The sequence below is a fragment of the Crocuta crocuta genome, unplaced genomic scaffold (assembly GCF_008692635.1).
Source record: "Crocuta crocuta isolate KB4526 unplaced genomic scaffold, BGI_CrCroc_1.0 scaffold407, whole genome shotgun sequence".
NCBI classification, from domain to species: Eukaryota; Metazoa; Chordata; class Mammalia; order Carnivora; family Hyaenidae; genus Crocuta; species Crocuta crocuta.
The window spans coordinates 193,732-216,211 of NW_027551557.1; the positions used below are offsets into that span (position 1 = coordinate 193,732).

At 42.5% G+C, this 22,480-nt stretch overlaps 1 protein-coding gene across 2 annotated transcripts in view; it reads left to right on the forward strand.

Annotated features, from left to right (window-relative positions):
- The first annotated feature begins 256 nt into the window (after positions 1 to 256).
- The window catches only part of SHLD1 (shieldin complex subunit 1), an 86,114-nt gene continuing 63,890 nt past the window's right edge, over positions 257 to 22,480 (forward strand). The window contains exons 1-3 of one of the 2 annotated variants that reach the window (XM_077749146.1): positions 257 to 307; positions 8,279 to 8,456; positions 9,989 to 10,170. In XM_077749146.1, coding sequence (XP_077605272.1) covers positions 9,993 to 10,170 — 178 coding nt within the window. In that variant the 5' untranslated portion in view covers positions 257 to 307; positions 8,279 to 8,456; positions 9,989 to 9,992. The remainder of the gene's footprint in view (positions 308 to 8,278; positions 8,457 to 9,988; positions 10,171 to 22,480) is intronic. The other variant, XM_077749147.1, reaches the window with a different exon arrangement.

Sequence of the window (22,480 nt, forward strand, 5' to 3'; positions counted from 1 at the left end):
TAATTCTCTCTACACGTTATGTTTTTTAAAACGTAGGCATTAAATTTTTTAAAATTTAAATTTTTTCCTGTTCGCTTTAACGTCCACCAAGCGCGTTTACCAATAAGCCTTTGGAAAGGCTTAGTCAAGGGCGCAAAACTTCACGGGCTTGGCCAATGCCCTCAGTCAAGATGGCCGTAGCTACATTCTATTGCCCTTACTTGCCCTCAGTAAAAGTGGCTCCAGTGACTTCCTTTCAAACCCGCTTTTCCCATAACAAATATGGCGTCTCCGCTTCCGGGTTTGGATGTGCTGCTGTTGTCGGTCGGTGAGTGTGAAGGGGACTTTGCAAGTTTTCTCTATCAGTTGTTCAAGTGGAACGAGGAGTGCCCTGAGATTGGGAATAGGCAGGGGGTCTAGGCAATGTATTAGATCAGTCTCATAATTGGGAAGTTATGGCGGCTTCCCCTGGCACACTTCCAATTTCCCCGTCCCACCCCCTCCTCCACCCCAACAACTCATGGCCTTTGCAGACAGACACCTCTTTGGGGAAATCCCCTAGAATTGCAGATAGTGTGACCGGATGCCCTTTGGCTCTTCTGCTTTTTAAAAAGCAGCTTTGTAAAGATATAAATACATATCATAAAATCCACCTGTTTAAGGTGTAAAATTCAGTGGCTTTTCATATATTCTCATAATTGTGCAGCCGTCCTTACAATCTTTTTTTTTTTTTTAAAGTTTACTTGTTTAGAGAAAGAGAGAGAGATAGAGCTCATGTGCACGCTCAGGCAGGGCAGGAGCAGAGACAGAATCCCAGGCAGGCTCTTTACTGTCATCGTAGAGCCCATCAGGGTTCCAGCCCATGAACCATGAGGTCATTACCTGTGTATGACCTGAGCCCTGGGCCAGAATCAAGAGCAGGATGCTTAACTGACTTAGCTACCCAGGTTCAACCCCCACCCCAATCTAATTTTGGAACATTTTCATCAAGGTAAAGAAACACCCTGTGCCCATTAGCAGTCTCCATTCACTTTGACCTTCCAGTCCTAGGCAACTACTAGTCTACTTTCTATAGATTGTCAACTTGGACATTTGATACGAATGAAATCATACAACACCTGGTCTTTCTTTACTAGTGTTAAAAGATAAACCGAGGTAGATTTAAAATTCTAAGTTAACTTGAGCAAGAAAGCGACTTGAATTGGGCAGGATCCAATCTCACAGATAGAAAGGAGCTTTGAGGAGTTGAACAAAATGAGAGACTTATAGGCAGAAGGGAGCAGGAACGAGGAAGTAATACTAGGCCAAAAAAGCAGGTTGGTTATTGCGTGGTTACTTCTCTTTAGGAGATGGGAAGGTTCTATCTGGCAGATTACCCAACCACTGCTGATTAGGCGATTCCTGATTGGTTGTGGAGTTTAAGATAAGCGAAACCATTCTGGATCTGTTGTTTTGTTTTTTAATGCTAGGTTCTTATCACTAAGTATATATGCGGCATGTATTAGAACTTAATTCTTTTATAAAGCTGAAAAATATTCCATGTGTGCGTATACCACATTTTATTCATCCATTCATCAGTTGATGGACATTTGGATTGTTTCCACTTATTGTCTGTTATGGATAAAGCTGCTGTGAACATTTGTGTAAAGTTTGTGTGGACATATGTTTTTATTTCTCTTGAGCATATGCCTAGTAGTGGACTTTCCAGGTCAAAGTGTCATCTTTTGAAGAACTACCAAACAGTTTTCCAAAGTGCTGGTGACTTTGTATGTGGCTCTCCAGTTGTCTCAGTGTTGAAAAGATTGCCCTTTTCCTTTCCTATGTTTTGTCACCATGTGGCAAAATCAACTGACCATAATTGTAAGATTTTACTTCTGGACTCTCAGTGCTATTTCACTGATCTATACGTCCATACTTAATGCCAGTGCTACATGGTCTTGATTGGTGTGGCTTTTTAATAAGTTTTGAATTAAAAAAATATGAGTCTTCCAACTTTGTTCTTTTTCAGTGTTGTTTTGGGTATTCTGGATCGCTTGCATTTCTGTATGAATTTTTTAAGGACTTCTGTTAATGTCTGCAAGTAGAAAAAAAAAACCCTACACAACTGAGATGCCACTAAGAATTACACTGATCTGTAGATTGATTCAAGCCATATTGCCATCTTAAAATATTTGGTGTCTTTCCATTCATTTAGATTTTTAATTTCTTTCAACTCTTTTAAAAAAGATTTTAATTTTAGTAATCTCTGCACTGAACGTGGAGATCAGACTTATAACCCCAAGATCATGAGTCATATGTTCTACTGACTGAACCAGCCAAGAGCCTCTCTTTCAAAAGTTTTTTTCTAGTTTTCATTGTGTCTGTCTTACACATTTTTATTAACTATATTTCTCAGTATTTTATTATTTTTTTTCTTAAGTTTATTTATTTTTGGGGAGAGTGTGAGCATGGGAGGGGCAGAAAGAGGGAGAGAAAGAATCCCAAGCAGGCTCCACACTGTCAGCACAGAGTCCACTTGAGGGGCTCACTCCCATGAACTGTGAGATCATGACCTGAGTCGAAATCAAGAGTTGGTCACTCAACTGACTGAGCTACGCAGGAGCCCTTTAATCTTTTTTGATGCTATTGTAAATGGAATTATGTTCTTAATTTAATTTTAGGATTGCTTATTGCTAGTGTATGTAAATATTTCCATAATATTTTTACATATTTTTATTGCTAGTGTAAAATAATTTGCATATAATTTTACCATATTGATCTTGTATCCAGCAATCTTGTTTAATGTTTCTACTAGTTTTTAAAGTGGATTCCTTGAGATTTTCTATCCAAAGATCACATCTTCTGTTAATAGAAATAATTTTATTTCTCTCTCATATAGAAGGCTTTTATTTCATTTTCTTGCCTAATTTTGCTAGCTAAAACCTCCAGTATCATATTGAATAGAAGTGATCAGAGCAGACACTATTGTCTTCTTTCTGATCTTAGCGGGAAAACATCTTACCACAAAATATGCTGCTAGCTATGCATTTTTTAAAAAAAATACCCTTTATCAGATTGAGGAAGTTCCCTTCTATTTCTAGTTGTTGAGTGTTTTGATCGTGAAAGAGTGTTTGACTTTCTCAAATGCTGTGTGTGTGTGTGTTGTGGTTTTTGTCCCTTATTCTTGTTTATTTGGCCCATTTTTTTAATATAGTATATTATATTAATTGATCTGCAGTTGTTAGAACAACTTCGAATTCCTAAGATAAGTTCCCCTTGGTCATGGAGTATAATCCTTTCTGTATTTTGCTAGGTTTGGTTCGCTAGTATTCTGTCAAGGATTTTTGTGCCTGTATTCATAATACTGGTTTGTAGTTTTTTGTGATGTATTTGTCTTGACTTAGTATCAGGCTGATGCTGAGCTTAGAGTAAATTGGGAAGTGTTCCCTTCTCTTCCATTTTTTAGGAGAGCTGTTTAGGGGGAGGGAATGACAAGTGCAGTTGGGAGGAAGTGGGGCTTATTGGAGAACCTGAAGGAAAGTCATTATGCTTGAATCCTGGAAAGCAGTGGGACCCGATGTTGGAGGATCTGGGTTAGAGAGAAATTTCTGGTTGGTGATTAATGCCTCAGAAGAGGAGAGAACCTTGGGCTAAACATGGAGGAAGTCCAGTTGGGAATGGAGGATGAGTCACAGAGTTGGTGGACGAGGAAATGAACCAGTTTAGACTCTTGAGAATTTTGTGGATACAAGAGGAGACTGGCTGTGGGGAGGGCAGGTGTCAAAGGTTTCCTTTTCACTTTTCTTTTTTTCTTGACAACTTTTTTTTTTTTTGAGAGAGAGAGAGAGAGAGAGCGCTTGTGCATGGGAGCCAAAGGAGGGCAGAGAGAGAGGGGGAGAGAGAATCCCAAGCAAGCAGCATTGGTTCAACTCATGAACCATGAGATCATGACTAGAGCTGAAATCAAGAGTCTGTCACTTGACCAACTGAGCCACCCAGGCACCCCACTTTCTTGATAATTTTTTTTAAAAGTTTATTTTATTTATTCATTTTGAGAGAGAGAGGGAGAGAGAACAAGTGGAGGAGGGGCAGAGAGAGAGGGAGACAGAGGATCCAAAGCAGGCTCTGTGCTGACAGCAGAGAACCCCATGCAGGGCTTGAACTCACAAACCATGAGATCATGACCTGAGATGAAAGTCAGATACCTAGCCGACTGAGCCACCCAGGCACCATTTCTTGACAACTTTTAATGTTGATATGATTTTATACCTTCAAAAAATTGCAAGACTAGTACAAGGAACTCCCAAATAACATTTTCCAGGTTCACCAACTGTCTATACTTGCCCCATCAAGTTACTTTATCATTCTCTCTCATACACCTGCACACACACACACACACACACACACACCTATTTGATAGTATGTTGTACATGTCATTCCCTCTACCAATTAATATTTGAGTGGCATTTCCAAAGAACAAGGATATTCTCTTTCATACTAGGTTTTGTTGAAAATAGGAGCAATTTGGGATATTGGAAAATCTGAGTGAAGATCTAGTGGGATAGAAGTGAGAGAAGGGGTTGTCATCACTGAGGGCTTGTTAAAGGTTCTAGAGAATAGATTTCAGGTGCAGGTGGAGGGTTGGACTTTGCCATAGGAGGGACAGCTCTCTGTTGTGAAGAGGAGTGAAGCAGTGTGCAGACATGGGAGACTTTGTTCTGCTTGACAGGGTAGTGGAGGAAGTTCCTCCCTGCTGGATTCTGTTTCCTTTGTCAATTAGGAAGTGAGCAGATCTACTGAAAAAAGCAGGAAGGTGTGTGACAGATGGGAAGAGTCTGAGTTGAAGATGGGAGAAAACACAGGAGTCAAAGAGGCGGGAAGAGGAAGTAATGAGATAAACATCTCAAGATTCCTGTGGCCAGACAGCCCATTTCAGGTTGATGTTTATTCCGTTAGAGTGAGCCAGCTTGCTCTATTCAGTGGCTCATGTCTAGCCTGCAGAGTGGGGAGATAAACTGAGTTCATCTAGGCTATGGTTTTGCCAAAGGGGTGTGATAAGAAGACAGGATGGTTCAGAAAGGGAAGTTTAGGGTACTAACAAGCTAATGGACCATAAAATATACTAGATAAGAATGAATGAAGTAAGATGGCTACTGAATGGGAAATAGGAGGGCAAATGGATGGGACATAGACTGGGAAGGTGGAAGCCTATGATTGTTTTTTAATTATTACTGTTTCACTTATTGGATCTAGACATTATTAAGCATGCGTTCTCTACTGGAGTATTTTACATGCATTAATTTCATATAATTCCTATGACAACCCTGTGAGGTAAGCATGGTCATCAAGCCATTTTTATAGATAGAGGAAACTGCTGTGAAGTGACTTGCCCAAGGTAACACAGCTAAAAATCGAGTTTCTAATTGACCCCCTGGGTATCTCAGACCTCTCTGCAGAGCTTCCCAGCTGTGTTCCCTTCTCTGCTTTTACCCTCCTCTGACTCACCCTTCACTTAGCTAACAGCGTGAGCATTTGGAAATGCAAATTGATTGTATCATGCACTAACTCAGAACCCTTCATTACGTGTCCCTGGAAATACGTATAAAAAGAAGAACTGACAGATGAATAGAGTCTTGGATAGATGGATAGTTTTGTGATAAAGAAAATCATAGTAAAATGTTAATTGTGAAATCTAGACAGTAGCTATAAGAGTGTTCATCAGATAATTTTCTCCACTTTTCTTTATGTTTGAAACTTTTCATGTAAAATGTTGGGAGGGAAGACTTTTGACTGAAAAAAGAGATGAAGCTAAATATCTTTTAATCTGAGGACCCTGACTGACTTGGATTTGTAGGTCGGTAAGAATCTGTAGTCATGGGAGAATGGCTGTCTTCGCCCAGTAAGCAGGTTTTGATATACCAAGAGATGTCTTGTGCCTGTGCCCCTCTGGCATTGGAAAAGAAAGCCTAAAGTGTGTAATTAAAGCCTTTCGTTTTTTAAAGTTTTATTTATTTATTTTGAGAGAGAGAGAGACAGCACAAGGGGGAAAGGGCAGAGAGAGAAGGAGAGAGAATCCCAAGTAGGCTCCACACTGCCAGCACAGAGCCTAGTGGGGGCTTGAATCCATGAAACCGTGAGATCATGACCTGAGCCAAAACCAAGAGTCGGACGCTTAACCGACCAAGCCACCCAGGCACCTCAGCCTTTTCTTTTTTTTTTTTTTTAAATTTTTTAATGTTTTTTAAATTTATTTCTAGCAGAGAGAGAGAGAGAGCGTGAGCAGGGGAGGGTCAGAGAGAGAGAGAGAGTCACAGACTCTGAAACAGGCTCCAGGCTCTGAGCTGGCAGTCAGCACAGAGCCTGACGCGGGGCTCGAACCCACGAACTGCGAGATTATGACCTGAGCGAAAGTCGGACGCTTAACCAACTAAGCTACCCGGGCGCCGCCCCCCCCTTTTTTTTTTTTTTAAAGATTCTTTTAAGCAGTCTCTACACACAGCATGAGGCCCAAACTCACAACCCTGAGATCAAGAGCCTCATGCTTCCCTGGTGAGCCAGCTAGGTGCACGAAAGTACTTTTAAGAGAAGAAAATAAGCTCTTCTAGAGAAGGAAGTAGAACCATGTGTTTAAAGTTTTAGGGCAGAGATCACCATCACACTGTACTTGTCAGCTTAGGTGGATGCAGACCCTAGGAAAGGTCTCATCTGTACTTATTACTTGCTTTCTCCCATGCAACTTCAGAATTCCAAAGAACGTTTTGCAGGCATAGTTTCTTACTTTGTAAAAAACCAGATTCTGCCTTTCAGTAGGCTTTCTTTTTTCTTCCTTCCTTCCTTCCTTCCTTTTTTTTTTTTTTTTTTGTTCAAATGCCCAGTTTGGGATGTATTTGACATCTAACACCAGTGATTCTAAAGAAAAGACAGGTATCACATCAATATGCTGCTTGTATCACTAATGACACTCTTGCTTGATGGTCGATGTTAAGGCTCCTTTTCAGGCAGGCAGGATGTACTGCTGTCCTTCAGTGACCTGTTTTTTCCCTTCCAGAAGCCTCCAGGGCAGTGTTTGGTAACACGAGGGGAGAAGGAAGAGACACAGATGCCTGTGGTGGAGGTGTTTGCTGAAACTTCAGGCTTGGTTGGCTAATGTTATATGTGTGAAGAGACAGGATGTTCTTGCTTCTTTGGGAACCTTGATCCCTCTGCTTCTTTCAGAAGCAATCAGCTGCTTGCTCTCTTGGCTCACTGTCTGCCTGAGCTAATGTCCACAACAGCATGTGACTGGGTGTCCTCAAACAACAAGAATCTTGCCAGGCCTCTCTGTTGATTTGTTTTTTACACCCCATATCTTTGCCTGATAGGGTGGTACTTTGGGCTGTGCAGACACAGGAGGCTGGGAGGTCTTGGGGCTGGGTTCATTCCAGATTGGTATTTTCTAGATGAGTTTCTTTGGGCAAGTCACTCTGCTTCTCTCTGTGTCTGACTATCTGATTGTAAATGAGGGTAGTGGTAGGATTACCTGCTTCATGGGGCTGTTCTTGCTCTTAGCACCATGCTCGGCATCCAATAAGCACTGGATAAATGTCATCTACTCTTATTATTATACTGTCCCTGTTATTCTGAAATTGCTTGTTTCATTCAAACATATGTCTTTGAGATCTTTCAGGTTCCAACTGCCATCTTAACAGCTGCACGGTATTCTGTAATTTGGAATACTGCCTCCTTCCAAAACTATTCCTTCTCTAGTCTTCTCTAACCCAGTTAGATAAAACAACCCAGTCGTCGAAGCTGCCACCCCTCGTTGACTCTCTTTCTCTTTAGGACCTTCATCTGTTCAGTGATTAAGTTCTTCTCTCATTTTAGTTCCTAAATATGTTCTTAGTCTGTCCCCTGCTCTTGACTGCCCTACCCTAGTTCACATGCTCCTCCTCTCTCACCAGGGCCATGGCAGGTGGATGAATTCCTATTGCTTCTAAGATCACTGGCCACTGGACTGAAACTCTATAAATTCATCTCCCATCCAGCTGCCAAATCTGCAGATCTGGCCGTGTAAACTCCTCTGCAAGGCATGCGGTGGCCTATGGCAGTCATGATGCATGGTGTTGGCTAGAATATGATTTGTTGATGACAGTTTATGAGGCAGAGAGTTGCAGAGGGTTTAGGATCACCCCAGGCCTATCTTATTTTATGGAGAAGTGGGCAGAGCTGAATGCACTGAAAAGAACCCTCCAGCCGAGAATCCAGCACCCACAAGTAGACCAGGGTCTATCGGGGGAGGGAGGGTAAGGAAGATCTAATTTTATTTTATTTTATTTTTTAGGAACACCTCATTTTTAATAAGAAATGTGCAAGAGATGAACTCAATAAACCACCTTTGTGGTTTCTAGAGCTCAGCTGGAACGTTTGTGCATCCAAGTTGCTATCAACAACCAAGCCTTGCCGTCCTTCCCAGAGCTAGGACAGGAGAGCCCCACGGCCATCCAGCTGCAGCCCACAGGGTTTGTCTCTCCCCAGTTACCCATGTGTGATTGTTCTCTGACTCTCACTTTAAACTCCCGACACCCAGTGCCACTTGTGGTTGCCCAAGCTGGTTTTACGGGTGTTTGCACTGTTCCCCAGGCATTGGCCTGGCCTGCCCCGTGCTTGGAGAGGACCTTCTCCAGAAAACTTACTGTTCCTTTCTGGGTTCTGTTCTGTCTTGTCATTGTGTTTACATAGTATGTTGCTGTGTTTGGATCATCCCAAACTGTGAGCAACTTGAAGGAAAAGTCTATTACATTCACCTTTGTCTACTCAGAGCCGGGCATGTTAAATCATTGATTGAATGCATGTTTGAGTAGGCCACAGATAAAAATACGAGTCACCTAAAATCTCAGTAGTTAGAAATCAAACCACTGAGGGGCGCCTGGGTGGCTTAGTCGGTTAAGCGTCCGACTTTCGCTTAGGTCATGATCTCGCGGTTCGTGGGTTCGAGCCCCGCGTCGGGCTCTGTGCTGACTGCCAGCTCAGAGCCTGGAGCCTATTTCAGTCTGTGACTCCCTCTCTCTCTGACCCTCCCCTGCTCACGCTGTCTCTCTCTCTCTCCTAGAAATAAATAAAACATTTTTTAAAAAATTAAAAGAAAAAGAAATCAAACCGCTGAATTAATTACCATTGAAGTTAATTTGAGGTGTATTCTTCCAGATGCTCTTTAAAAATTTTTTTTTTTAATATTTATATTTTGAGAGAGAGAAGGGTGTCAGAGAGAGAGGGAGACACAGAATCCGAAGCAGGCTGCAGGCCCTGAGCTGTCAGCACAGAGCCTGACGGGGGGCTCGAACTTACAAGATATGAGGTCGTGACCTGAGCTGAAGTTGAGATCTGTATATTTCTTACACACACACACACACACACACACACACACGATTTTGTATTTTATAAAGTCTGGATCAAATCCTACCTGTTGTTTAAAAATCTTTTTTCCACGTAATGTATCATAGACAGTCTCTCTTCTCATTATGTATTCTTTTTCTTTTTTTCTTTTAGTATTTTTATTTCTTGGAGAGAGAGAACGTGAGCAGGGGAGGGTCAGAGAGAGAGGGAGATTCAGACTCCGAAATAAACTCCAGGCTCCGAGCTGGCAGTCAGCACAGAGCCCGGCGCAGGGCTCGAACCCACAAACTGCGAGATCATGACCTAAGCGAAAGTCGGACGCTTAACCGACTAAGCCACTCAGGCGCCCCTCTCATTACGTATTCTTGTCGTCCTTGGATTATCGTGTGCTGCACAGTGCTTCATCCTTTTCAGACATGCGGCTTATTCTCCAGCTGAAATTGTTAATGGTTTCTTTCTGTGTCGAGAGTATTTGTTTCTCGTGGTGAAGAAACACGGGAAACACATCCTGGGTCTACAGTAAGGACAAGGAGGGCTGTTACTAATGGGAAAGAACAGTATTCTGCCCAAACTGTTGTTTGGCCTTTGGGCACTGGGACTGAAACGGGGGCTCCTCTTAGGCAGTGCCTCTTGTGTTGAATTATTTTTTCCACGGCAGGACTATGGCGACCCAGGAAGCCACTCCAGGCAGCCAGTCCGAGGAGAGCAGTGCCTTGGATTTGCCAACAGTTAATGACATAAGAGATTATGTGCTGCAGAGACCCCATCAGGAGCCCGACAGCGAGCCTTTTAGTTCTGTAGAAGCCCTTTCTAGTCTTTGCTCTTCTGATCTGGATCCAGGTAAGAAGCAGTGTTTAAAACAAGCTAACATTGACCACCTCCCTCTGCCCCCCAATACATACAGGTACGTGGCCGTTTGTTTCTCTCTCTTCCAATAGCACCTCTCGGAGGCATGATTCATTGTCTTGGGTGGAAAACATCTTATCTAAGCACAACTGTGGGGAGAGACTTCAAAGGATAAGCTCCCTGGTGTAACCACAAGGAGCTGTTTCCTGGAGGCCTTTTTGTCTGAGAACCTTTCTAATCTCCATCCAACTGCATTCAGAGGTTCAACAGGGAGAGGGTGGAATTGAATTTTGTTTTGTTCTTTTAAAACTTCAGAAAGTTGGGGCACCTGGGTGGCTCAGTCGGTTAAGCATCTGACTCTTGATTTCAGCTCAGGTCATGATCCCATGGTTTGTGAGTTTGAGCCCCACATTGGGCTCTATGCTGACAGCATGGAGCCTGCTTGGGCTTCTCTCTCTCCCTCTCTCTCTGCCCCTCCCCTGTGTGCGCTCACATGAGCGTGTGTGCTATCTCTCTCTCTAGAAAAAAAAGTGAATAAATTAAAAAATAAAATAAAAACTAAACCTTCAGAATAGTAGTAGGGAGCTCAGTATTCCTTGTATACAGTATACTCTGCATTTGGGGAACAGCTTTTCTACTAGTTTCCCTGGCTGAATTGCCAAAAAGTCTCTGGGACTTCAGGCACATTTCTTAATGGCTCTGAGCTCTGTGTACTTGACATCATCACTTAGATTTCTGTTTGGCTTCTGAGATTTGATATATCCTAAACCAAATTGCTGATTCCTCTACTCCGTCCCCAGTCCCTTCCCCTTCATAGACACACACCTGTTCTTTGACCCTTTCTCATCTCGACAAAGCGCTTTTATCCATCTGTTCATTTAGGCCCAAACTAGGAGTCATCCTCAGTCTCTCTCACATCCAGTCCATCACTGTCAGCTTTACTGCCGGAGTAAATCTAGAATCTAAACGGTTCTGCCATCTCCGCTGCTACCACCCTGGTCCAAGTCACTGCTGTCTGTCTTCTGGATTGTTGTTACAAACTCCTAACTGGCTCTTTCCATACCTGCCCTTCACCTCCAACAGTGTCTTCTGAACACAACCACAGAGGATCCTTTTCAAATGTAAATCAGATCATGTTAGTCCTTGGTGCAAAAACTCAGAGTGAAAGCCAACGTCCTGTGGCACCCATGCTCTCTGGGCCCTGGGTCTGCCACCTCTCTGACCTGACCTCCTACTGTTCTTGTTCTCACTGGCAGGGCCTCTGCCTCCCACCTCTAAGAGCCAGCCACCCTCCCACCTGCTGATGTTCCTTTGTCATATCCTTTCTGGCTTTATTCTTTGCCTCCGCAGGAATGCCACTGGGCACCCTAGATTTGGCTGTTAATTGATTTGTCTCCCTGCTCTGGAATATAAATTCCAGGATAGCAGGTACTCAATAAATACTTGTATGAGGAATGAATGGGTGAATGTTAATCGCTATTGTTACTTCATTAAGAGATATGTTTGTATGGATTTAGGGCTGAAGTTGATCCCAACTGAAAACATGTCTGGTCCCCTCTCCACTCCCTACACGTGTAGCTTAAGGCTGGTTATGAGTAACTTCGGAAAGTTCCATGTATAAGGAGTGGGAGTCATAGGCAGCACTGAATTAGGTGAAGCCTGAATTTATCTCCAAGCACGAACAGTATCGGAGGAGATTGTCAGATTGCGTCTGCCTCCCAGAAGAAAAGTCAAAGTGTGTAAATTGATGGAGACATGGCCCAACTGTCAGCCATTAATGTGTGCAAAGTGGGTTATCGACTATTGTGCAGTGATATAAATCCTGTGGCAGAAGTGTCTGCCAGGATAGAACACAAGGGGTGTGTAACATGTACCCCAAACCCAAGTGGGTCACTCTGTGCCTGTGCCCTTGGGAATCCCAGTTCTCACTTTCTCTTCTCCTTGCTTGCTCTTCTGCCCCATTCTCTGTGCCCAGGGCCTTCATATGTCACCTTTCAGAGCCTCCCAAAAAAACAATTTGAAACTTAGAGACAACTGACTAATTATAGCTTCAAGTGTCAGCTTTTCCAGGATGGTCTTCATTTAAGAATTCCTAGCCTTAACTTGAAAGAATGGATTAACTTCAGGAATCAAGGACAGGTAGAAGAGAGATTGGGAGGCTCTGTCTCTCTGATGTTCCTAAAATGCACCCTATTTATGTTTTCCACCCCTACACATTCTCACACCCCCCTCTGCACCCTCCCCCCTTCCAATTTGACCTTTCCAAATGGAGCCATTCTTAGCATCCAGGAGTCTTATCTCCTCCTCCTTCCCCGTGACCATGCCTCCTGATCTGCGGCATGTGTTTAAAATACTCATGTTGGTTTGCACATACTGCACCAAGGAAGGTCCTATGGTTCCTTTTCTCTGCAGAGCTAGATGCTGGAATGTCATAGAATACGTGAATACTGATCATTCCCATTTATGGCAGGCTCTCTGCTGGTCAGGTTTTGTGTTGTTGGGCTCCATACTAAGTGTTTCACAAAGACTGCTACTTTTTATTCTTACCACAAACCTGAGAAGTGGAAAGCAACCCTATTTTATAAATAAGGAAATGTAGATGTGGAGACGTTAGGAAGCGTGCCCAGTGTCACTTAGTAAACGGTGGAACTGGGCTGAGTCCAAAGGCATTGATTGTTCTATATCACATTTTTATCGGGGAAAAAAGTTGCTTTTTCTAACCTGGAAAATAACCAAATAGATGATATCACTGAGATAAGGAATTGCCCAGAAATGAATCTAGGCAAGTTTGTTAGCTTGAGACAGCAAACAACTCATTTTGGGAAGGAGTGGGGGGGTGGGGGGGATTTTAAGGAGGAATATTAAGTTTTTGATACAATTTTATTCAGACTTAAATATTTTAAAGCAATCTTAATTTTAATTAATTTAATTAATTTAAATTAATTAATCTGTGCAATCCACCATGCAGTAGTTTTGTGTGCTATACCATTTATTACTCATAATACTTGTTATGATTGTTTAAAATTGGACCAGACTTGGTGTCTGAGTGGCCCAGGGGGTTAAGTGTGTGACTTTGGCTCAAGTCATAATGTCGTGGTTCATGAATTCGGGCCCCACATCAAGGCTCTGTGCTGACAGCTCAGAGCCTGGAGCCTGCTTCGGGTTCTGTGCCTCCCTCTCTCTTTCTCCCCCTCTCCCCCCTTGTACTCTTTCTCTCTCTCTCAAGAATAAAATAAATACTTAAAAATTTTTTCAAAAATAAATAAAATTAGACCAGATCACCTAGAGCTTCCCAAGAACTGAGTGGAAATGATATCTGAAAGATATGATGGGAGCAGGGATTATGCTAGGATCAAATGGAAGACAGCCACCTTTATATTTAGTAGCTTCGTAGCTGATAACTTATGGTAAGCAGAAATAAATGCACTCGGGTTTATCCACCACTAAGGGAACTTCATTCTGATGTCACTAGGTGAAGTTTACCCAGCATGGGAAGCTATTTATTTTGTTGTAATCATTTCAGAGTTGTCTTTTGTGAAACAGAGATGTTTTATAAAGTAAATTTAGGAAAGGTCGTCACTGGTAATCCGACCATTACCAACCAGTGAAATGGTTGAGGTGGATGGTCCTAAACTCAGGGAAATCACTGCCCTAACCACCCAGCCTGATTTGCCCTGGGCTGACCACCTTGGACTTCCAGTTTCTCAAAGCTGTGTAAGGTCTTGAGTTTTGATTTTCTGTTTGTAAGTAGGATCCGGGGCACCTGGGTGGCTCCGTTGGTTAAGGGGACTTTGATTTAGGCCCAGGTCATGATCTTGTAGCTCGCCATGGGCTTGAGCCCCATGTTGGGCTCTGTGCTGACAGTGCAGAGCCTGCTTGGGATTCTCTCTCCCTCTTCTCTCTCTCTGCCCCTCCCTGGCTCGCTCTCTCACTCTCAAAAATAAATAAACATTTAAAAATTTAAAACAATATATATAATTAGGATCCACTTTCCTTCCCTTCACTGCATGGTCATGGGTAGTTGTAGTTACAGGTTTTAAGCCCTCAGCAGATTTTGCCACATTTTAATCTCATTCTGATAACTCTGGATCTGTTGTTTGCTCAGAGACATGGCCTACCTTTACATTGGTCTCTGTTGTTGTTCTGATGGCTACTGTTCTAGCTCTGATTCTTAACATATCCAGCTCCCATGCCAACTTGCATTCTTGGCTTGCTTGTTTGCTGTTGTGTACTGTTAGGAAATTGATCTTCTAGAGATTGGTGAAGACAGTCAGAAGTTTCCAGCTGATATCACCCAAGGTATCCCGGCATTGAGCTGTATCCAGCCTGTACTCCCTCACTGTTGGCTGCACTTAGGTAGCCTGTGCTTGCCTCAAAATATAGTTGACTATCTTAAGAGCTGATGGAGTATGCCAGGTTGCTTATAGGTCTGAGGGTGAACCCAGGACCTGGCTTCTCTAGCTACTGGGTGAAATAGAAGCCAGGAGCTGACCATCAAGATTCATTCAAATTAGTCAGCTGTCAAAACCTATGGTCCAAATTCAGACCCACAGTTAGCAAGGGGGTGGGGTCCACCCACAATGGTGATGTAGAGCACAGCCCTGCAACAGGTAATGCCATGAGAGTGCCCAGCAATCCCGGCAGGTGGCAGGCAGTGTGCAGGTGGCTTATCAACGAGTGGCAAGGTCCCAACTTCAAGGTCAGAGTCAGCATCACAGTTGTAACCTCTGGAAGAATAGCTGGCAAGGGACGAGTGGCCTCAGTTTTAGGCGATGGCAGGGACCACTGGAAAAGCCAGCTTATAAAGACAGGGACCTGGGCTGAAGCCTGACTTCTATAAAGGATCCCCCACTTCACCCTGCAGCTGCCTCTGACTTTGGCCCATCACTGACCTGCTCTTCCCAGCCAGGCTTTTTGAAGGGGTTGCCTATATTCCATGCTAGTTTCTCTTACGATTGTTTTTCATTCCTGGGCACATATCGTCCACCCCCAGTACGCACTAGACTAAGCCTGCCCTTGCTCAGATGCTGGTGATTTTGCCCAGGAGCTAAGCCTAATGGGTACTTCTCTACCCTCATCTTGTATGCCCAACTGCCATATCACTGTTCATGCCCTGGAGGAGGATATTAGTGGCAAGAGACGTGAGACTTCAGAGCACCTTCTAGGAAACTAGTGAGTTGATAAGAATCCGAGAGTATTAGTCAGGAAAACCTCAAAGCCTTGGTCATTTCAGTCTAGGTACCCAAAAGCGGGTGAGTCTGGGCTGTGTCTTTCTAGATAAACACAGGTCATCTGTCTTGAACGGGTGTCTTGAGCAAACGTTGTCTAGCTACTTCTCATGAAGTGGTAGTAAAACAAACAACAACTTGTCACCTAAGCCACGCATAGGAGTACAGAAACTCCCTCTCCGCCCTTCCTGGTGAGATCTGGCAGGAGACCCATACTGCCAAAGAGGTCTTCCTGAGATAGCATTTCCATCACCTTTCTCTGTTTAAATCCCTTTGAGATATTGTACACCTTCACTTCCCTTCCAACTCCAGTCAAGGCTCCTGTGCCTCATTTTCAGGGCTCTGCATAATCTCACATCCAGAGCATTTGTTCAAGATATTTAAAAAAAAATTTTTTTAAATGTTTGCTTATTTTTGAGAGAGAGAGAGGAACAGTGTGTGTGGGGGAAGGGCAGAGAGTGAGGGACACAGAATCTGAAGCAGGCTCCAGGCTCTGAGCTGTCAGCACAGAGCACAACGCGGGGCTCAAACCCATGAACCATGAGATCATGACCTGAGCCGAAGTTGGACGCTTAACCAACTGAGTCACCGAGGCGCCCCCATTCAAGATATTTAAGAACCAATTCAGCAGTATTGCAATATTTTCGGAACTGGCAAGGCACCAGGCAATGTACAGGTAGGTGCGTGCCAGCTGAATACAGGCCCCTGCTGGTGTCTAACTACTCATTAACACAGGCCTGCTACTCCTGTTGGGCTTGTTTTTATGCTGAGTCAGACCTTAATGCCTCAGCTGCATGGCTCCTGTCCTTGAAATGTGCTCTTTCCTTCCTGGTCAACGCCAGGCCACTCCAGAAACTGTTGAGCTGAATCCTTCAGTTAGTCCCCAGCACACACTTATTGAGGGACTTGGCCTCTTAGATACTTGTTTCCTTTCTCTTTTGTTACTGGTCTCGAGAAAAGCACAGAGTAGACAGAAAGGAAGTGCCAAGTGAGGTGGTCAGTGGTCTCGGATAAACCCCTCAAAAGCGAGGTCACCAACGTTTCCTGGAGGTGAAGTCCTGCGTGTCCTGCTATGGCTTGAGAAAAGTCTGAGATCAGTGGCTGATGTCATCAGAGCCCTCTGCGGCCTCTCTTCTGGAGATGCATTCTATTAGGTGCATTCTAATAGAGGACAAAGACTTTCTCTGAAGTTGTTTGTCTTAGACATTGCAATATGGAGTTGGCAAATCTTTCTTTCTGAGGTCTTTCCTCAAACTTTGACTTCTAAAAGCATTTGTTGAGAAATTGGTTGATTGTGAATAGCAAATTGAATCTTAAACACAATAAGTCTTTGATGATTAAAAGCCCTAGTGGGTAGCCTAGCTATATGTCTAAATAATAGAGATAATGTCTTCTTATTTTTCTTCTGGAATCTGTCAGAATCCCAATCTTCAAAGGCCATTCAGTAACCTATATATTTAGGCATTTCATCCAAGGAATTTGCTACTTAAGAATAGATAAATATGTCCTTTTTCCTTTCTATGATTCCTATGGTATTTATTTGTAATTCTGGAAAATTTTATTTCCATAAGAAACATGAAACTCTTGGGGCGCCTGGGTGGCTTAGTCGGTTAAGCGTCCGACTTTCGCTTAGGTCATGATCTCGCGGTTCGTGGGTTCGAGCCCCGCGTCGGGCTCTGGGCTGCCTGCCAGCTCAGAGCCTGGAGCCTGTTTCAGAGTCTGTCTCTTCCTCTCTCTCTGACCCTCCCCTGCTCACGCTGTCTCTCTCTCTCTCTCTCCTAGAAATAAATAAAAATATAAAAAAACAAAAAAACCAAAAGAAACATGAAACTCTTAAATGTAAAATTTCAAAGTAGAATTTAAATAATAATTATAGACTTCTAATTAAATAATAATTATAGACTTCTAATAATTATAGAATGTGGTGTTGTCATTTTAAAAAGGAGTCAGGATATATTCTCTACATGTAAATAATGTTAAAGACATTTTCCTTAGAGGTGCATTAAGTGACGTCCAATCTAGTAGCTAATGGCCCAGCGCCCTTTAAACTGCACCCAAGACATAGGCAGGAAGGGAAAGAAGGAGCTTGAGGAACTAGTTCTTTGAGAAATCAGAGAACAGAATCTGGTGCTTACTATCCCATGTCCAGCTGGTGGGTTTTATTTGGAAAGTTTGAGTGTCCTGCGTGGCAATGAACTTCTGATTTGTTCCCACTCCATGGGGGTGAGTTCTACAGAATCAGACACTTAAGCTTCATTTTCAGGTCCCAAACAGGATTTTGAATTCTTTGCTTGCTACCGTTGGAAGGAAGCAGTGTGTCCTAATTGTGTGGCCCAAGCAGTGAAGAATAAACCATAAGTGTATATGACTAAGGCCCGCAGAGTTATAGGATGTTATAGCAGCCTGGCTGGTGTTTTTCAAACTGTGTTCCAAGCAGCCCTTCCAGAGCTATAAGGTCAGGACTGAACTTATGGGGGCCTTGGACTCTCCTCTCTTGCTCTTCATATCAACTTATTTGCATCGTAGGTTTCCAGATGAGCAGTCATTGGAAGAAAGGATGTTAGGGCCAGTTTGAAAACTGTCAAGCTCACCCAGATGTGTCGTTTTCTCTAAGACGGGGTCACACCCCAGGAGAATGAAGAAAATCACCCAAGGTCACAGAGCAACCTGGCAACTTCTATTTTTTAGGTGGGCTTCTATACAGACTACTTCTAACTGTGACTTTTCCATCCCTTTTCTAAAAATAGAAGAATATAGTTCTCCGGTTTAGACTGCTAAATTGTAGATAATATTAAATAGTCATTAGAGATACTAGTTTAAGAGGCGAGTTCTTTTCAAAGGCTCAAGAATGGTATTTACCATCTGTGACATCTCTCATTGCTCCTCACTTTTAAGTTTCAAGCACACTTGCTATGGAAGAAGAGACTTGTTTACTTCTGTGTACTTTGCCTACAGTTACAGGATTTTAAAAAATTTATGCTTATTTATTTATTATGAGAGGGGAAGGGAGGGGCAAAGAGAGAGAATCCCAAGCAGGATTCATGCTCAGCGTGGAGCCCGATGTGGGAATTGATCTCACAACCCTGAGATCATGACCTGACCTGAAATCAAGAGCCATGTGCTCTTCCGACTGAGCCAGCCAGGTGCCCCAGGAAAACTACACTCTTATCATATTTTGTAGCATTGGGATTTTTTTTCTGCTCACAAAATAATGCAATTGAGTGGAAAATTTAAGTAAATTCTAGAAACAGACAAACAAACAAGAGATTTAGCCCCGTGTTTTCACAATATATTCAGTCATTAGATTCAGAATTTTCTTCTATAAAGAACTCTTAGAAACTATTAGGGAATGTTAAGCTCAGTGTAAGTGAAAATATGAGGAAGTTACCCATGGGCCAGTGCCATTTTAGAAGTCGAGTGTAAGGGAGAATGGGTTAAAATAATATCCCATGTTTTCAGCCAATAAAACCCAAACAACTGCTCTGAGTCCAGAACGTGGAGATGCTGCTTGGCAATTGCTTGCCATGGGGCAGTGTTTGAGTCTACTGCCCTCTAGTGACTACTTTTTACATATTCCTGAGCCTTACTGAGAACAAGAATTTAAGTGTACCAGATTTGTTAAACCTTTATAATTCATTCTTTCCAGAGCTTTTGTGCCTACTAGAAATAAAACTTCAAGTTTTTAGAGATTATTTTCCTTGAAGTCTGAGACTCTAACTTGTCTTAAGGCCACCAATGTTAAGTCTGGTTACTGCCTGTGCATTACATAATTTGAGGACACCTTTTCATGTCTCTTGCTTGATTGATTGCAGGCTAAAATACAAACATAAAGAATAATATCTGATTTTTCTGTGTGCATTTGCCAAGAAGACATTGCACTTTTCTGCAAAGACAAAACCAAAGGTTTTTAAATTTGCTTTATTTGATGAAATTATAGTAGCATTAAAGGGTAATGAGATTTTAAAATTATTTTGGGATTTCTGACCTGACAAGATGGCATACCCATTACTTCTGCTAAGTACAACTATAAACCATGGAAATGTGAGAGGCGATCAAGATAGTGAGCAGTGGTAAGGAGAGGAATTTGTTTCGGGCCCCAGGACTGAAAGAACAACACAGAGGCAGAGTGTCTTCTGTTCTCCCACCCAACAGAAGAAGGTGACCAGAACTTGGTGCATTTCAGCCTGCAACCTAGCAACAAGAAGGAGCCCAGGTAGGCTCATTTCTCCTCAGTACTGACCAAATTGGGTCATCCCACATCACCAGAAGAGCCCAGCACTCAACAAGGGGGAATCTCTAGCAAAGCCTATAATAGTAAGTGGCAAGAGGAAGCGCTCTCCTCCATTGGGCCAGAGACTTCACTCCTCTGCTAAACCAGACCCAGGAGGCCAGGGAGCACAAGTGGGGATTCGGCCGACACAGAAGTGACCTGGCCTGGAAGCCCCTTTGTCTTTGCAGGTCCTAGACTCCTCTTGCTCCCTACTCTCTTGCATTCACTGGGGCAGCTGGAGGCACCGGAAAAAGGGAAATGCCACTACAACAAGCAGCCCACCTGGAAAGCCTCCTCTTCCCAGTGGGCCTGAGATCAACCCCCCACCAAGAGACACCCGTTGGCTACGTCAGTCCTACAGGCAGTTCCAGCAGGGTGCTATGGGAGCCTCAACAGCGCCTGATAAACCAAGGAGACCAAGATAAACAGCAGAGGCTCTGAAAATTAAGCTGTCATTGGAACCATGCAAAAGTAGGCCATGACCTGTGTGCTAAACCTAAACAGGATGGCTGTTTGCTAAAGTATAGGACTTACATAGGGCCAAAGTCTCTCGTCATACCAAGAACCAAAAGTCACAACTTGAATGAAAAAAAAATCACAGACACCAATACTGAGATGAATCAGACGCTAGAATTACCTGCTAAGGATTTTAAAGCAATCACCATAAAAGCACTTCAGCAATCAGTTATAAATTCTGTTGAAACAAATGAAAAAATAGAAAGTTCAGTGAAGAAATACAGGTTATTAAAAAAAAAATGGAAATGATTGAAATGAAATAGACCATGGCCAAAAAACTGATAAACTGGATCTCATCAACATTTCTTAAATTTACAGGGTGCCTGTGTGGCTCGGGTGGTTAAGCATCTGACTTTGGCTGAGGTCATGATCTCACGGTTCATGGGTTTGAGCCCCACATCGGGCTCTGTGTTGACAGCCCTGAGCCTGGAACCTGCTTAGGATTCTGTGCCTGTCCCCCACTTACGCTCTGTTTCTCTTTCTCTCTCAAAAATAAATAAACATTAAGAGAATTTTTTTTTTTTAATTTGATCTCTGAAAGCCCACATTAAAAGGATGAAAAGACAAGTTACACACCAGGAGAAAATACTTGCAAGTCTGTTATCTGACAAAGGACTAGTATCTTGAGTATAAAAGAACTGTCAAAACTCAGCTGTAGGAAAGTAAACACTTCAAATGGAAAATGGGCAAAAGACATGAAGAGACATTTCTCTGAAGGAGGGTATCCAAATGGCAGATGAGCACGTGAAAATACGTCCAACATCAGTAGCCATCAGCAAAGTACAAATTAAAGCAATAACGATACCTACAGAAATGGCTAAGATAACACCACCAAATGCTGGTGAAGAGGTAGAGAAGCCGGACCATCCACACATTGCTGTTGCCAGTGTAAAATGGCACAGCTACTCTGGAAAACAGTTTGGTAGTTTCTTATAAAACTAAACATGCAATTACCATATGACCCAGCATTTGCACTCTTGGGCATTTATCTGAGAGAAATGAAAACTCACATCTGTGCAAAAGCCTGTACATGAATGTTCGTAGTAGGTTTCATCTTAATAGCAGAAAACTTGAACCCCCCAGATATCCTTCATCAGGAGATTGTTAAGCAAATCCTGGTGCATCCATACCAGTGAACACCACTCCGCAGTAGAGTAATGAACTATCCAGACACATAACCACTTGGATGAATAAATCTCCCAGGGAATTCAGCTCATGGGAAAAAGACTGAATTCCAAAAGTTGACATACTATATTGTTCATTTACATGATATTTTTGAAGTGAAAACATTTTTAGAAATTGGAGAACAGACTAGTGGATGTCAAGGTTTAGAGCTGAGGTGGGCAGAAGGGAGGTGGGTGTGGTTCTAAAAGGGCAATGCTTGGGATCCTTGTGATGGACAATTCTGTCTCTTGAGTGTGGTTGTTGATGGGTGAGCCCGGATGCGTGATAAAATTGTGGAGACATACATAAATGCGTACAAGTAAACTGGAGAAATCAGAATAAGATTGTTGGATTTATCAACGCCAGTATTCTGTAATTGGAAGTACGCTGAAGGAGAGTAGGTAAATGTTCACAGGATTTGTCTGCATTGCTCTGTAGCACTGCATGGGAGTCTTAATTATCTCAGGAAAACTTTCAACCAAAAAATCTGTTGGGCATCAGAAAAATCCTGGCTCTTTTTCTTTAAATGCTTGTAAGATCACCTTTTCTGTGTTTTCCTTTGTTTCCTTATGTTTCTCTGAAATAGTTGTATTTTTCTCTGAAACAACTGTAAAAATCGCTCAAATAAACAGTTCCCTAGCTTTGATCATTTTCATTGTTTCTAATGCCTTGCTGTTATAAAGGGCTGTGTCCAACATCCTTCTGGTTAAGCCCTTGTATATATCTTAAATTATTCTTCAAGCCAAATTCCTATAAGAAAAATTGCTCTATCACATTAAAACTTTTTTTGTCACATATTATTAATTTGTCCTCCAGAAAAGAGATGAAAATAATTTTTACAAGACCCTTCTCAACACTAATATTATAATTTTTTGAATTACAAACCTTTGCTAATTATAGGAGGGAAAAGATGTCTTATTTTAATTTGCATTTCTCTGATTATAGTGTAAAGAAATACTGTGTTTTCTTGGACATTTTCTTTTCTATGAATTGCCTGTTTTCTATTAAAATTGTCATCTTTTCTTTCTAATTCATGAGTACTTTACACATCAAGAATACTAACTCTTTAGCATTTTTTGCAATAATTTCTCCCAGTTTTCCCTTTTAATTTTTATACATTCTCTGA